This window comes from Sinohyriopsis cumingii, chromosome 3 (genome assembly GCF_028554795.1).
Source record: "Sinohyriopsis cumingii isolate HCF-2022 chromosome 3, ASM2855479v2, whole genome shotgun sequence".
NCBI classification, from domain to species: Eukaryota; Metazoa; Mollusca; class Bivalvia; order Unionida; family Unionidae; genus Sinohyriopsis; species Sinohyriopsis cumingii.
Genome location: NC_142963.1, coordinates 34,885,049 through 34,902,577, shown reverse-complemented (window position 1 = coordinate 34,902,577; position 17,529 = coordinate 34,885,049). Strand labels below are relative to the sequence as shown.

Sequence of the window (17,529 nt, the reverse complement as noted above, 5' to 3'; positions counted from 1 at the left end):
TTACTGGCGAATGTTTAGGTCATAGCGTACCTGACTGTACTCGTATGGTTACGATCCCAAAATTACCAACAGCAGCCAATGCTGGCGACCACGACCGGAATTAGCTCGACAGTAGTTACCCGTCGCTTGAACTTTTTGCTGAAACTATTCCTTTATGCAAAAATAACATTTACGTTAATTACCAGATGCTGGTGTTGGGACAATATTAATGCACGTTTAAGAAAGCAGTTATGAATAATCATTGTTTTATTGCCTGAAAAATGAACGTATCTTTTAATGACACTGTACATTGACTAATCTTAATATAATCGATAATAACAATATAACATTCGATACAGATGGTGTGTATGTCTATCTATCTATCTATCTATCAATTATATATATATATATATATATATATATATATATATATATATATATATATATATATATAGAGAGAGAGAGAGAGAGAGAGAGAGAGAGAGAGAGAGAGGTGATATAAACAAACTCGGAATGGTGTTGGATACCTGATTTAAGCATACTTTGATTCAGTTTCGTGAGTGCACTATTGTAGCCAAGGACGCAGTGTAATTTGCACAAAATATTGACAGTTTGAAAACAATCGTTTAAGCAGTGTATATTTGTCCAGTTCAAGTCACACACACACACACACAAACAAAACACATATAGTTACTTTAGTCTATATAATTTTGTGGGTATATTTACTAAAACACAATAAATAAAAAATGAGTAAATCGAACAATTTTGGATTTGTAAGATTTGCATCTTTGTTTGATGTTAATTTCATATTTATTACATTGGTCTGAGTTGCGTATTTGGTGATTTACTGAGACTTAATCTGGTATTGAATGACAATAAAGACAAAGAAAAAGAACCCGAGCACTCTCTCTTTACAATTTTCTCACAACTTTTCTGATGGCTGTACATATTTGTAAGGAGCAATTTCGGTACAGAATGTTAAGGGCATATACTTATATGAACGATTTCTGCTACTATTAGTGTGTCACTTACTTCCGTAAATAAAGTACTGGGAAAATCAGCCACAGCCTAAGTTGTTATCCCGCAGACTCGCTGTAATGACCAAGAAAAGTGTAACCACTCCTGATAGGTTGTTAAGAATATTCCCAACACACAGGAGAACGCTCGCGCCAGCGAGTAGGTGGAGCCTATCAAAGACTCAGCCCACTCCACCTGCGGAACTGATTTAAGTCGTGTACGACATTGGCCTGTTAAACATAATCTTTAACACACTGCTAGGAGGTATATAACAAGAAATCTATGATAACTTTTTAAACTTGTTGAGAAGTGCATTTCAAAATTAGAAAATTTGTTGGACTTATTACATATACAATGAGTGATTCGGAAAGTAGTCAAGGATCTCCACTGAGATCTCAATCACCCGAGCAAGCAAAAAAAGATGGCAGTGAACACCAGGTAGATGATAAGTTTTCTCAGCAGATTCAGGAAGCGGTTTCACATGTACTCAAGGGTTACGACTGGAGTCTTGTCCCCACCCCACAAAGAGGGGCTGGGGGTGAGAAAAGGAAGCCTCACATTAAAAGACCCATGAATGCTTTCATGGTTTGGGCCCAGGCAGCTAGAAGGAAGTTGGCCGATCAGTATCCTCATCTTCACAACGCCGAACTTAGTAAAACTCTGGGAAAACTTTGGCGGTAGGTCTCATTTTATGACAACTTGTGCTTTCTTTTGCGAATTATAAATAATAAGTTATGTTTAGTGCAGAAAAAAAATCAATATTGATTCATGGCAGTTTAGACGCATTCGTTATAACTCATGGCCGAAAACCTTCTTTCTGATAATCTGTGGGATTAAAACTTCCGTATCTAAATTTCGGGAATCACAAGTAGCTTGAATATTAGTCATATCTGTTAGATATAACAGGCGTGTTTCCTCAGATTGCGCGATAACGGAGTAAACAAATCTCCCCCATCCACTTCCAGAAAAAGTAAATATACTAATAATGATAAATGGTTTTATGTGGGGGGGGGGGGGGCTGTTCAGAATGTTAATTTTTTAAAAAAAATTTCAATCAGATTTTCAAAATATTCAAACAAGGAAAGGAGCTGACGCGTATTTTATAGACTATTTATCAAAGTGGGGTTGGGGTGGGGATCTACACTTTGTGTAATATATTCCATCATACATGTTGACAATATACTCGTGGGTTGGGTGAGCTGATGGTCGAAATATTAAGGCCCAACGTGTTTAATGTATCCAAGGATGGTAATCTTATTCTTTTTTCTCACTAGCTATGAATACACGTTACATATATGGTATTTGAATAAACCATATACTCCCTTGAACGCTGTCTTTCATTCTATCTTTTATAAGTGTCTGTCCTCGATTTTCAGTACTGCGTGTTATATGACATCGTTTGTTCCTTGCGCGTACCTAACGACCACAGAAAAGTACTTTTAACCACTTTAAAACTTTACGCTGTTGTGTTTTAATTTGTACTCGAGTTTGCTTGGTCTGCTTAAATGCAAAGTTTCAACTGAATGTCCCAGTTTGCTCATTTATTCGGCCGTTGGTAGAGGTCTTCATGTATGTATTAGTTTACATGTCAAATGTTGATGTCAAATTTCTACTGATATTTTTGGACGTTCAATTGACACATTTAATTAAAGTTTAGCTCCTTGTAAAAATATGACCTTTTTCAAGTGGTTAAAATGTTCTAACAAATTGTTATAGCTATATGGGGAAGATAGAATTGATGGTTTCCGCTTTGCAATTTCACAGTTGCTTCGTAGAACTTGCTGCGATCTTAGAAAGCGTAGTTGAAGTGTGTACCTTTTTACGTATGCATTCAAAAGGAGAAGAGATGTAAATTGTATTATTTATTACGGCGGTAAAGAAAAAGGACAGAACCTCATCGGCGTACTTGTACGTTTTCCCTGTCAATATTTTCACTTTCAAGTATCCGGCACGGCAGCAGTTGTTACACTGTTATCAGATAAGATTCCAAACCAAGCTGGAAACGTGTCGAGTACCTTCAAGTGGGCATCTATTACAAAATGCCACATGACAAATGAGACTTCTCCGATAACAGGGACAACACTGCCTAATGCAGTCTGGTATTTGTAAGACATAGTAATATTTTTAATGAGATTGAATGCAAATTACAGTTTTGACACAGGATAATTCTCTTTTTAAAAACAAACGAACAAAACAACAAACAGCTAACAGTTGTAAATGTTAACAATACTCAGTAGTCCCAGTTTCCCAATTTTTTCCAGCGGGTGTTTGGATCAAAATTTAAATTCTCTGGACACTGACCGAAACGGAGTTTGATTTGGTTTTTTATGTCACGTGCAGTACAAGTAGGTTATTCAGTGCCGAGGTACCGTGAAACATGTGCGTGATATAAGTCGCACCAGTAAAATATTATAATTTGGCGTTCGAAAGAATAACTGTTGCAAAATGTCATAAATCATCCTTTATAGAGTTATCTTCTTTCAATTTATCGCAGTTCTTTCATTTTTCATCCTAGCCAAACCAGAAGCAAATAAATGGGCATAAAAAGACCCGATTATGGAAAGATATCAGCTTCTCTTTTAAATGGATGTAAAATCTTATCTTGTAACTACACAGACGTCAAAAAAAGAACTACTCTTCATTTCTTATTGAATAAGAGAAGACTTAATTACAGTCATGTTGTACAGTTTAAAACATATCAGGTATATAAGAAAATGAATATACGTGTGATGTTATTACATAATGCTTGTAATGCATTTAATCAGTGTGCATCTTGACTGTTTACTCTTGGACATGTCTAGTATATTTCTAGCAGACGACTTCTTGAACGTGATAAATTTGAACCTAATTGTTGACTATTGATGGCATCATTTGGCCAGAGCTGGAGACAACAGTGTTTTCAGTTGAATTAAAACACTTTTGTCATCGGGCTAATGGAGACCTTTCAAAAAGCATCTCTTCGAATAAATGAGTTTCGGTACCTGCGTTTTACTGGTACACATATGACCTACCTCTGCTCTATCTTGACCGTTCCATGAAATTCGAACTCTGGGTAACACTTATGACAAATTATAACTGTTGAGTCTTTGATTTAAAAAAAGCAAGACTCCGAAATCTATGGGATGGAGTCTTGAAAATACGTTTTAAAAAATTAATGGTGCACAACGTGTTTAATCGTTTTAGAAATTTAGCTCTTCCAGGCGTGAGATATGCTGTACACAACCATTTTCTAGATTTCTTGAAATGTTTACACTGAGGAATGCTTAACTTTGTGGAATGCGGGGTCCTTTATAAATTATGCTGATGTCAAATATAAAGTATGCGAAATGAGGATTGGTATAAGTTTTCATGTACTTGTATAATTGCATGGATCTCTTTGAAAACAAAAGCGCGGAAAAGATAGAAGGAGTGAGAGAGAAAGAGAAAACAACCTTTAGAATGTTCAAGTGTCTCGCCGCACATTTGCGGCTGGAATGAAACATTAGTACAGATATTTGCTAGTAGCTGTCCGACCAACAGAACAAAAATTAGGAAACTAGTGAAAGAGATAAATAAACATGAATTTTTCCAGGAAATATTGACATTGACCAAAACAGAAATTCTAAAAGTTAATCATATAATTTAGTATCTTAATATATACATATTTAAAACATAGCTGGTCGAATGAAAATATTAAAACTTACAATAACATAAAGGAATTAATATTTATTCATTTATCTTTCTCCTTGCAATGAGCCGTTTTATGAACTATTTATGAGGTACACCGTGCTTAGTAATGTCAAATAGAAAAAAGTGCTAAAACACGTTTCCCAGAACGAATCGGTACATTACCGTAGGTTAAACGGACCTGATGATCAAAAGGATTTGTCTGTCTTGGCCACATTTCACAAGGTGTTTCACACATCGGCGACCATCTATAACATCTTTTACATATGAACATTAAAGTCTCCTTTCCTTCGCTAGGATGCTCATAAAATACGGCATTTATTAAATATGATATTGCCCGATACCTCGTACAAATATGTTAGCTTGTATCATAGAAATAAGGAATGTCGCTAGCTAGATACGTACCTTTATTACTATGCAAGAATAACCATGAGTTTGACAGGTCTTTGTTCCATAAGAGAACAGAATAATAAAATGTATATTAATGTTTTATCCCGCATTTTCATAGAGACCACAAAAACACATACCTCTGTCGATGCTGGTAATTACTTGATCTTGCTTTGACCAAGAAAGCCAACGGTCACTTAACTGCATAGTGGACGTTTTATGGCCTGAAAATGGATTCTTTATGGTTGTCACTCACTCCTATGAAGAAAAAAATAAGACATGCAGAACCATAACTTCTTAACCGAAATATTTATGAAGATATTCATTGAAACAAAATCTTACTGCAAATAACTTGCATAGTCTTTACGCGGCCATTAGAGATAGTCAGGATAACTGCAAATATAATTGCGCCAATATAAAATTTGTAATTAGATGGTAAGAACTAGGTTGCTTAACACTCTAGACGGTAAGGAAAGGTACGACAACATGCACTATTTCCATGTATATTTAAATTTTAATGAAACAAGACAGCTGAATAGATTAGTTCATATGATTTAACATTCTTAATTTTAAATTCAGTGTTGGCATTAAAAACAATGATTGTAAATGCTTACTCAGTAAAAAGATATATTTGGGAACCAAAACATTTCATCCAAGACATTTTGGAATGTATGGAACAAAACAAAGATTGCATTTTTTGAAACACTATTTTTTTTTAAAAGATGCTGAAACAAAAGTACAGAATACAGGGTATTGATATATACAATACTTCATTTTCAAATTATGCGACTTAACTTACAAAACGAAATGGCGGAAAGTGCATTATACCAAGCTCCTTGATGTTACTTTAGTACAAATATTTTAACCTAACTAGTAACGTCTGCTGATTCATTTACCTTTTTAACAGGTAAGTTGATGAAAACTTGGTTTGAAAATATTGTAACGATTTTTCACAAATGTGGTTTTAGATACAACGGTCTAATTAATACATTTTCTATGCTTTAAATTTAACGTATTTGGTGTAAATACACGCATGGATATAAAATGTAAAGCAACCAAGTCCGTTTACTACAACGTGTAAATTTCATAAATGATAAGTTACCAATATTGATTGATTGACGATACAAAAAGCGTACAACATTTGATTGACAAAGGTGTGAAATTGACCGCGGTTTCAAGTTAATGGTCAGTTGTTACACAACTTACCATATACATGCAATCTCATCTTCTTAATTGCCCGCTAACTCTCCTGTTTCACGTGTCTATTTCGCCCATGATTTATTTATCATTTACGTACATAAAGCCCCGCAACATGTACCTAGAAAGATAAACATATCGTGTGGTCTACGCTTGTCAGCGAAAGGAAATTGCCTCAGTCCTTTTTCCCGTCAAAAACACTAATTTGTCACCAAACTATCAACGGATCAATAATAATATATGCATAGTGGTGACAGATTTTCACAAGTGTTATATATATTTGATAGACGGTCGGAAAAGCTATAAGTCAAACCGACAGCATTCAAGTGCCTTGGGGAACCGAATATATACCTTAAAAAAAGAAGCGATGAAGTTTGGAGTGTAAATTTTTATTAAAAAGTAAAATCATCATATACTTTCTTACAGCAAGCGGTTTCTATAAAGCCAAAGAGAAACTTTGAACTTTCCATTATGTTAAGTGTCTGAGACAGTAATTAAAAAACGAAATATAACGGTCCATCATTGGAGGGGAATTCTACGAAACATATCATAAACTGGCTCAGTGCTTTCACACAATAATATAATTTTTTCTTTATTTATTTATCAAACAGTGTACTTAATTTCTTTTTATAACATGAAAAGATTGTCTTTCAATAATGGAATATTTTTGATATGACAGTAGTGGTCATTTTCATCATCATCATCATCGTTGTCATGAAATAATTATTCATATTATTATACTAAATAAAGAAAAATATTTGAGACGATTGTCCTCGTATGCACTTTATCTGTTCTCCTCAATAACCCCCATTTTTTACCTGGAAGTAAAGCCGATGATCAATAGAGATTCCGCTACCCGACCTGAATATTTATTTTCATAAATCTTTGATCTGGTGGAGTAAACATCTTTGAAAAAAAGTTCTTTCCAGCTTTGTTTGTTTTGAGACCCGAAGAAATCTATGGGCGAGAATATGAACTACTCGAGTATCAAAGAAAGCAGAAAGTTGGCTTGGAAAATTTTATAATTATAACGTTTCGAGTTATTCTGTAACAATAGGGAAAGCTACAACATACATATAAAAATTGCACACCAGAAGGCAATACCACTGGACAATTGTATCATTTATATCAAGTTTAAAGATGACCAATATTTCGAGAGCACTTAACAATGTTTGACCACACTTTAGCTTGGTCATTATCTAGTCATTGTACCCTCTTGAAGCAACACAGACGTCAAAAACTCAAGTTGGAGCAAAAGTGTCGCCTTCCCAGATTAGCACTTGATAACCTCTGGCGTTTTTCGTTGGTCCTTGATGAAGTCGTACATAGCTGGCAGTTCTAAGGTCATATTTTGTATTGAAATAAACATGGAGTGTCATATAAATAGTGGATTGCTTGTCTCAGCTTTTGAAAATACGTACAAGAAACTTTAAATTCGATCTCTTGAAACCGTGATTTTATTTCATGCGTGAAACAAGAACATTTCAATAACTCCATGTTTCTCAATTAAAGGCTGACAAATTGCTTTCCACTCCTTGACCGTTTCAAGCTTTAGGCTAGCAGTATTAATTTGATGGAAGATTTAAATACAAATTAACGCAATGAAAGTACAGCGTGAAACTCAATATATCAACAATGTCCAATATCTCGACCTGTAATTGAGTTCGACGTGTTTGAATTCGCTACTATATTTTCTGCTTCGCCAAAAAAAACCCACAAATGCATACACATCTTTTGCCCCCAAAGTAAATGATTTTTAAATATGAAAATTGACGACCTTACACATTTGAAAATTGCTGAAGCAAGACACGTAAATTCAAAATAGTAACACATGAATAGTAACATTGTTTTAATGCGGTTTCCCTTACAAAACTGACACAATGCCAACGTTAGATAGCACATATCACATTTTGGTGAAAATGTTCAATATATTTCTTGATTATAGCATGGTTAGATTAACTCAATCGGGAACTGTGTTGTTCTTCCAGACTACATTCGCCCATTTGCATTCAGTCATTGCCACTGAATCGTAAATGGCCGAAATCAGATGGTATTAGAACAGAAACGAAGGGCAGAAAAGCAAATGCATTGGTTCACACTTTTCACTTTTAGCCTTAGCACTCACGTGCACCTGTAGGTTATGTGTGTGGGTGTTGGTGTCAATGGGAGGGTTGCGAATAAAAATTATATTCATAGTAGTTTTGGTGTTCTGGTCAAGTTCGAAACCTTTTTTCTTTTAAAACACTTGTAAAACAATCACGTTTACAGAATTTGTGTGCGTATTTTATGGTTTGCATGCAGTTTTTAACGTGACTATATAAAACGTTTCCTAATAATGTTAAAGGTAGACAAATATACTTATTTTCCATTTAATACATACATGCTATTAGACCAGTACCTATCTATAGATCATAAATGGAACGGTACATTTATTCGTTTATTAATTGTCCTCTTCACCCAAAACTTTGATTTTTTTTTTATTGTTAATTGTAATTCGCCCAACTTCTTCAACGTATGTCTAGGCCTACCCCTTTCCTCCAGTTCCATAGTCCGTTCATTTTGTCTACGTATTGTATAATTGTTATCCTTGCCGTAACTAAAATAACTTGATATGTAAATAAAGATTTTATTTTAAATTATTGTTTGCTTTGCGATTTATTTATAGCTACGTACATCCCTTTTGTCTTTTTGGGCAAATTTAAAGTGATTATTAAGACTCGTTTGTTTAAAGAAAGTTGAAACAAGCAGGCCAAGTTTTGAAATCGAGTCGGATTATGCTTGTACAGTATTGTTCTTTTTTAAAAATATTATTGCCCTATACCTCGTCTTTTGCCAGAGTATTGTTGATGTGTATATCACCGGTCATGTGACAGAACGCCGCAATAGGTGATTGGTGGCATCAGTCATTGTCACTTACCCTTGGGCAGTCATTAAAATATGGTCATCGCGAACGTACAAGTGGCTGGGGTCAATTTACTGTTGTATGCCAGAATATAACTCTGACCAACTGCAAACTGCATAGACCCATATCTGTCGTTGCATAATTGCAAATTTGGGTCTATGCAATTAGTTAGGACCAATCCGTAGAACAAACAACGTCAACCATGATCTGCTAGTTCTTTTGCGACGGCAGATCAGGGTCGATGTTGTTTGTCGTGGGACGCGACTCTTAAGCGAGTGCATACGATAAATTTCCTCGGCCTGTCTTCAGATTTCGTACTGGCCGCCATGTATATACGTGTGATGAAAAATGGCATAAACTCACAACGACAACTGATTATGTGTATCTTGGACTTAAGCAACATATACTTCAGATGATGTCATAAACACACACACACACACACACACACACACACACACACATTTATATAAAGAATTAAGGTTTTACATCAATTCGTAATTTTAGACGGATTTCAGTTCTCTCATAGACATTGTCGGCACAGTGCTCTCAGGTCAGGTTATTTTGAGAAGTCTGCATTCAAATACTTTTCTTGACTTAACAAACGAGTGGACTCGATTAAAATAAAGATATTACGTTGCTGGAACATACATGTTTCTTGAAGTCTTAGATTACAAAGCTGGTCAAAACGTCTGGGTCGGCTACCGTATCTGTTATACCCTTCAGCTAAGTCCTTAGCTATGATCGCTTCGGCACTAAATAACCTGTTAGCCTAGCTGTGCCTTGCAGCACCAAACCAAAACTGTTTTTACAGCACAATCTCTATACCTGAAAACCGGACAGCTTTAGAATGTTTAATACTTTAAATTTTCAAAGATTTGTTTATATATATATATATATATATATATATATATATATATATATATATATATATATATATATATATATATATATATATATATATATATATATATATATATATATATAGATATATGTTTAAGCACGTATTCGGAAAAATAATCAAGATATTCCGGTTTCGTGTCTATCACGAATTACATAGGTAATTGGGTATATACACAATCCCACAAAATCACACGTCGTATTTTATTACTTATTTCCTCCTGAATAAACTCAAACCATCCGTATTAATGCAACGCTTTCATCCAGGCTTCCCGGTTTTACGCGAAGCTTTGCGTGCTTAAACAATTACGGGTACCGCAGAAAGTCCTCATGCCATTAAACTCGCTTTCCGGTATATATTTTAGGGGATGATATGTTAAGATAGTGCTATGGGTGTTTGCCCCGGATTTACGAAATCGTGCCCATGTGCATGACAAGTTCTCATTACCGCCCGGGAGCAAACATCTCAATCCACGCAATCTAGATTTACAGACATATTCTGCCGCAAATAGAGAAAATCAACGGAAATCTCTTCTTATCTCTTAAATCTGATGAAAGCTGATACTCAAAAGCCAAATGAAATTTTATTTATACTGTATCTATATTTTCTATTAGACTTTAAACCAGAGTGTATCTATTGAACTCACTCCGACAGAAAGAAATGTTGTCATAAACCGGGTATCATCTATCCAGTGTATGAACTAAGGTCATATTATTGTTCTATCCTCGATTTCTTGTAATATCATATATCTTTGCCGGGCCCACTGTAATTACACAGTTAAATAATTTGTCAAAATACGTGACATTCCGTTTCTCATAGCTGCATGAAAATGAATGAATGCACTTTCCGTTTCGATCGATCTCAATAAACTAAAACGAAATCTTAGTGACTTACATAATAATAATGTCAAAATACTATAACTATTACTACTACTACTACTATAATGATGATGACGACGACGACGATGATGACGATGATACTGCTGCTGCATAGCATTATGAAAACCATAAACACTGATATTTTTTGTACCACCGACAAGATTAATTAAAACATTATTAGTTTTGTAACATTATTCACACAATTTTTACTCGGCCCCACCTGCATTGATATCCATTTGCTTTTATATTACAGACTTCTGAACGAAGAAGAGAAAAAGCCATTCGTTGAAGAAGCAGAAAGACTACGTCTTCAGCACAAGAAGGACTACCCCGACTACAAGTACCAACCAAGACGCAGAAAACCACTCAAAAACTCAAATAATGGCAATGATAACCCCAATCCATTACCCCCAGGAGTGATGTTCAAGACGCTCCACGAAGGTTCCCCCTCCCAAATGAGTGATGATAGCAGTGATTGTTCTGTTCAGAATAACTCGCATGGACCTCCGACACCGCCAACGACACCCAACCAACAGGACCTGATGAACATGCAAAAGTGTATGAATGACAGACTTAGAGGACGAATGGGACCCATAGGTAATATCAAAATGCGTATCTTATTTGTCTTTATGTTCTTTCACATAGCTTCTTTGATTAAATTTAATTAGTCCATCTTGAGCCTAAACAGCCATAACAGGTCTTAATTGGAAAATCACATATTTGAAGTTCTAACGATTTCTTATGGTTCGAATTATGTATTTTTCCCACTTCCTCAAGATACAGTCACATCGACTTTTCTCTTTCTGTCCTGAATATTAAAAGTGTTAAGTCTTTCACGTGGATCGCCATGCATTTGTAAACAAACCCAGGAAACGTGCGCTTGTTTCAATCTGTATATGGCAATGCTTTTTACATAGATTTATACACACACAGGAGGTTTAGGGACGTTAACATTTCACTTTTTCCCAATAGTTTCCTAATCACTTATGTATATCGTTATCTCTATTCCAGGTCATCCTCAGGCACATCCCATCGACTTCAGTCGGATGAACATTGACCTGGGCGGAGAGGTCATCAACATGGTGGATCAATTCGATGATCACGAGCTTGACCAGTATCTCCCAACCGCAGGGTCGCACGTGCCCCCTGGAACGACCCCTGGAGAACATCAGTTTTCCCCGTGCTATCAAAACGCCAACACTATCACTTCTTCATCCTCCTCCTGGAGCACGTGTTTCCGGCCATCCACTGGATCATGTATGCAGTCATACGGTGCCACAAATACCAGCGGTAACCATGACAACAATGGAAATCTCAGCTCCACGTCTCCGTTCGATCTCTCCAACAACACATCTTCACCACATACGACCAACTCTTCCCCAAGTGCTATCAATACCCACTCGCCCCAAGGAGCCATGCATAGCCCTTCATATCAAAGCGGAAGTGGTTCTTCAACTTGTAAAGTCCGTGAGGACGAATCCGGAAATTCTGTAAAACTGGAACCTCTAAACACTCGGCAACAACAGCAGCGACAGCAGCAGCAGCACTTCCCATGTGAAAATAAATTTGAAACATATAACGTGTCCCCTCCAAGATACTGCCTTGACAATAGTCACCAAGGACTATCATTTCCCGTCGGGAGTCATCACAGCCAATATTTACCTCAAAATCCTCTGACATCGTCCACCTACCCTTACGCGGGAATGTCCAGACCTATGTTCAACCCAATAGCGGCCGCCGTACCCACGGATCAGCAGTGGGAGAGGTACACATGAACTTTGGAATGATTTGAAGCCTCATTGGTTTGGGTTGTGATAATCTCTCCTTGCGTAACAGATGCTAACCTTCCATTGGTTGTTTTTTTTTTTTTTAAAGCGTTGTGCACGGGCAGCTAGTGTACCATGTTGACACGAAAAGGTGCGATGCTGAAATGTAGATTCTTCGTAGAAAATGATGATTGAAATGGGTAGTTATGTTAGTGCTATCTCAGACAGTGAATGTGACTTTAGGTTGGAATAGAATCTAATGAGGTGGTTACCTTGATTCTTAGAACAATAAAGGTTTACCTTTGTAACTGTCGAGAAACAAACCGACACAAGAGTTGTGTACTGAGGACCGAATGTGCACGTATACTTTATTAAGACTGTTAGTATACAATGGGACAGAGTGTGAAGAGATTGTAGATCTGGTGTTTAATAGTTTACAGGTCAACACAATTACCATTGTTTTCATATAAATCCGATAATATATAATATTGTGTTCTTGATAGTTCACTCCACAAATTGTGATGTCTTCCTCAATACGAATTTTCTAATATATTTATATTTTATGAGTATACATTTTCAGTAATATCTACAAATGTAGACGGCAGCTTTGCTTATACAAATATGACACGAAGTAATTAGTCATTGTCAGTAACATCATCCACATTAGTATCATCAGTAGGCATGTTAGCAGTCTCAGATATACGTCATTACGTGAGCAAGATGTGTGCATGTCTTGTAGAAAAGAAACGTGTTAAAAAAACCTATGCAAGAAGCCATTACGTTCGTTATATAATTTATTACGTTCAGTTGATGTCTGAAAAGAATAGCTGTAAGAAACAGATGATGTAATTTGTCGTATCCAAGAAGAATAAATATACAAATGGTTACTGATGAGCTAACAGGATCTGTATGGTCTCAACAAGGTCTTGTTAACATTAACTTTGTAAATATCTTTAATATTTTCAAAATGAGAGATATTTATGTTTTGAAGGCGTGTCGTTACGCCAGGTGTAATGCTCAATCCATAACTGAAACATACGACGTATATGGATTTCATGGTGCTGTTAAAATTTATTGACTTCCATTATTTTGAAACACGCTTTTTTAATTTCGATTTAATTTGTGTATAAATAGATTATTGCTATTCACAATTTGTACATAAAAATTCCATAATATGCTCCATCTCTAAGTTCTATCACTTAAATTTTATTTTAGTATGAAAACTCCAGGATTCCGAAATAGGACTGAAAAAAACATATGCTTTCATTATTTAAGAAAATGATCTTCAGTGATGTTGGTACACAGTCACTTTCTGTATAAATATTTTATCCACAGTCAATGTCGCTGTGAGTTGTCATCTCAGTCATTTCGGACAACAGTTTCAGTATTTTTTGCGTCATGAAAAGTTTACAATAACGTTATTTCAATAGCAGGCGAAAGTCTTGAAGTTCACCCATTTTCTGTTACGTTTTAAGAATCCCTTCAGATAGAGGCAACAAGAAGAGCAGACGTTTCTGCAAAAAATTGTCTGATGTCAGTTTGTGGTGGCAGTGGCGTTTCTGAGAAACAAGAGTTCCATCTGGGTTGAAGTTTGATAATTTAATTCTAAGTGTCATAATTAAGTTGCGACGAAGGAGACAATTCACAAATTTCTTGAGCAAAGAAGTCCACTCCTTATTCATTTGCGTAGCGTCCCAACGAAATGAACTTATGTTAATGGTCTCTGCAATACACATTACGAAAATTATTTATTAAATGAGAAATCGTACATTTATGCGTCTGAACATAGCGTTTGTTATAGAGTGAAAACCATCAAAATTATGTCCAAACAAGACCGGCACAATGTAGTTCTGGTAATATCATTGGATTATCATTGGATTCAATTTTTGAAAACACTTTCAGCTATAGTGCCAAGGTTGTACTAGAATGACACAAGGCCTGTCCAACTCGTACCACAGTTAAGATTACATAATTATGAACGTGTTGCCGATGATAAATTTAGTCTGCAATGCTGTGAAGTAATTGAATGACTGAAGTCGACATTCTTTGACATTAGTGCTGCACTTTTGTTCTATCTGAAGCTTCTTGGTTGGTGCCAATGCGTATGAACCATGATGTCAGAACATTTCTGTGTTATTTAGGTCTCTTCCGTAATCAGTCTGATGCATTGGTTGCATTAATTGAAAATAGTAGCACTAAAATGGGAATATATTACTTTTTTAATAACTGATTTTATGTTTTTAAAGTTGACATTTGTGTGGAATGTGCATACCATCAAATACAGTGTACTTACGTTATCATCCTTTGATCGAGTAGTGCAATCTATCGAAAATCGGGCTATTTACGGAATGGACCGAACGAGCAACGAGTGATAATCGGTAGAATCAAATCTCGACCAACGCTAATTGTTTGAGTATCAGCACCAAAGGTCAATTTTCAAGTTAGAAATTAAATATTTTAATAATAATTCATCTTCCAAAAGTAACACTATATAGTTTATGAGGCTGGACTCTATGTATACTGTACAGAAACTGTCGCCTTCATCCAAGTACTGCTAGAATTATTAGTTGAAACCGTCCAGCTGTACATGTTGTTTGTTCTATAAAGGATGGAAATATTTAATTAGCTGTAAGAATTGTATTTAACATCTATTGCAGGGGAAATTATTAGAGTCTTAGCAAATCATCTTAACAAACTCTCCCCGGAAGGAAAGAAGCATTTAAATCATTCGATTTTGACTACCCAAATAAATGTATAACGAGAAGGGTCAACAACAACAACAACAACCAAGAAGAAGAAGAAAAAAAAAAAAAAACAAATAAGTAGAAATGTTGTCATTCAAACGCAAAACATTTCCCCCCGAAAGAAAATCAGGCAAAAACATCCGGACCTATGGTAAGATATCTTTTCCTCTAGAACCGTCTGACAACATTGGTTTCACTTCGCCATGAATTGTCTTGTAGTATGAATACAGTAGTAAATGGCCAGTTATTGACATCATCCTAAATAGTGAAAAGTGTGACGAACATGCAGATGAAAAATACTACAAAATTCTGACAGGTTAATAATATATGGAACTGTAGAATATTACCTGGTCCGACATAACCTGATCCAGGAGTTCAGAAGGTTCAGCATCAGCATCGTTATAGAATATGTTGTTATAGTTTGTTGTGTGTGAGATTGTAACATATTTATTATTTTAATGCTGCCGCACTAGATACAAGTATTGTAGACCATGTCTGCAATATTAGGTCTTGTCTTTGGTCTCAAGATTTTTTGTTTTATTCTATTTTATTTTATTGTGACGGCAACAGACCTTTGCATTTTGATATGTAGTGAATGCAGAGTACAAAGCCAAATATTCACAATTTGAAACGAAGCTTCCTTTTTTTAAACATATGCATTGGTGTACATATATTTTTGTAAATACAGAGAACGAATTAAATTTTTTATGACTTAAACACACGTGTTCTCCATGTAACCCCTCCCCATTAAAAAAGAACGTAGTTGCACACTAAATAGTCACTTTGGTGGCCAGAATTATTGAATTCTTTCTTTCTTTCTTCCCTTCTTTTGTTCTTTCGCAGTAAAATTATGAATTTGCCTTCCCCTCCGTTTGTGCAGAATTATTTAGAAGTATGTTAACATGTCTAAGCAGTAGTTTATCACATTACGACAGAGAACAGACTTATAATTAGTACCTATGCTGGGGCGGGGTGGGGTGGAGTGGGGTATTGTCACAAAGTGTAGAGAGAAAATTTTGAAAACCACTGCCATATATCCTGACCTTTTGACGATTGGTAACGTTAATAAAAAAGAATGAAACCAGAAGTATACTGATCATAAAAATGGCAAACTTCTTTTGCACAAGAACCAAACTAATTTCCCCTTTATCAGTGTATTTTTGCATTTAAATTCATTCAAAACAAGAGATTGGTATGTACATTTTTTTCCATCATCCTCAAAAGTTAATATTTTAGTTTTCAGTTTCAGCTACGGTAGACTTGAAACGGCTCATAGTATAAGAGCAACATCAATAATAATAATAATAATAATAATAATAGCACAAAGCGAGTGTTTCATACACCCTAAAATTTGTCGCGTTATAAATAACAAAGTGCACTATTTCTGTTTAAGCTGTCTTGTCGACTTTAGTTTGATTAAGATATTAGTATGAAATATAACACCGGACAAAAATAAGATGCTTGTGATCGACTTGATGAAAATCATAAGTTATGCCACCATTTGGCGATGCTTGTGACCGACTTGATGAAAATCATAAGTCATGTCACGATTTGGCGATGCTTGTGATCGACTTGATCAAAATTATGTCATGTAACCATTTGGTTCTTATTACTCCATGTAAGGAAGTGGGTCTGTTTCTAGATATATCAACACAGGGGAATGGTTGGTGAAAGAGTTAACACAATACAAATGGTCGGTGAAAGAGTTAACAAAATAGGCAGGGGAATGGTCGGTGAAAGAGTTAACAAAAGACTCATGGGAATAGTCGGTGAAAAAGCTAACACAGGGACGCTGAAACTCTTGACAGAAACATCCTTTAAGGAGCTAATATATAATAAAATAAACATCCAGTTTCTACGACCTGCCTAAGTATTGATTTTCGTTCAATCTTGGAGACATGGCATTTTGCGAATTCTCGTGAATCCCGATTCTCTCTTTACCTGACGCTCCGTTAAGGAATGTCTTTGTGTGCATGTTTGATAGGAACTCAGTCCTTACTATTAAAACTGTGGATTGTCTGTTCGAAATATTTAAAGGTTTCATTTCCTGGTAATCAACATGTTTCTTATGAATTAATATTCGCTTTGATATACA

General features: G+C 35.6%; 1 protein-coding gene across 1 annotated transcript; it reads left to right on the top strand.

Moving 5' to 3' along the window:
• Positions 1 to 1,216: 1,216 nt before the first annotated feature.
• Positions 1,217 to 16,151, top strand: LOC149802667 (transcription factor Sox-8-like). Its single transcript, XM_089952036.1, has 3 exons — positions 1,217 to 1,673; positions 11,178 to 11,521; positions 11,936 to 16,151. Exons 1-3 carry the CDS (start codon positions 1,351 to 1,353, stop codon positions 12,697 to 12,699), a joined length of 1,431 nt encoding a protein of 476 aa, XP_089808162.1. The 5' UTR covers positions 1,217 to 1,350; the 3' UTR covers positions 12,700 to 16,151.
• The last annotated feature ends 1,378 nt before the right edge of the window (positions 16,152 to 17,529 follow it).

What these genes read in the sequence shown, in the direction of transcription:
- LOC149802667 (XM_089952036.1), top strand. Translation starts at nt 1,351, where the DNA reads ATGAGTGATTCGGAAAGTAGTCAAGGATCTCCACTGAGATCTCAATCA. An exon ending in ACTCTGGGAAAACTTTGGCG is followed by an intron (nt 1,674 to 11,177) that starts GTAGGTCTCATT and finishes TTTATATTACAG; the next exon opens with ACTTCTGAACGAAGAAGAGA. An exon ending in AGGACGAATGGGACCCATAG is followed by an intron (nt 11,522 to 11,935) that starts GTAATATCAAAA and finishes TCTCTATTCCAG; the next exon opens with GTCATCCTCAGGCACATCCC.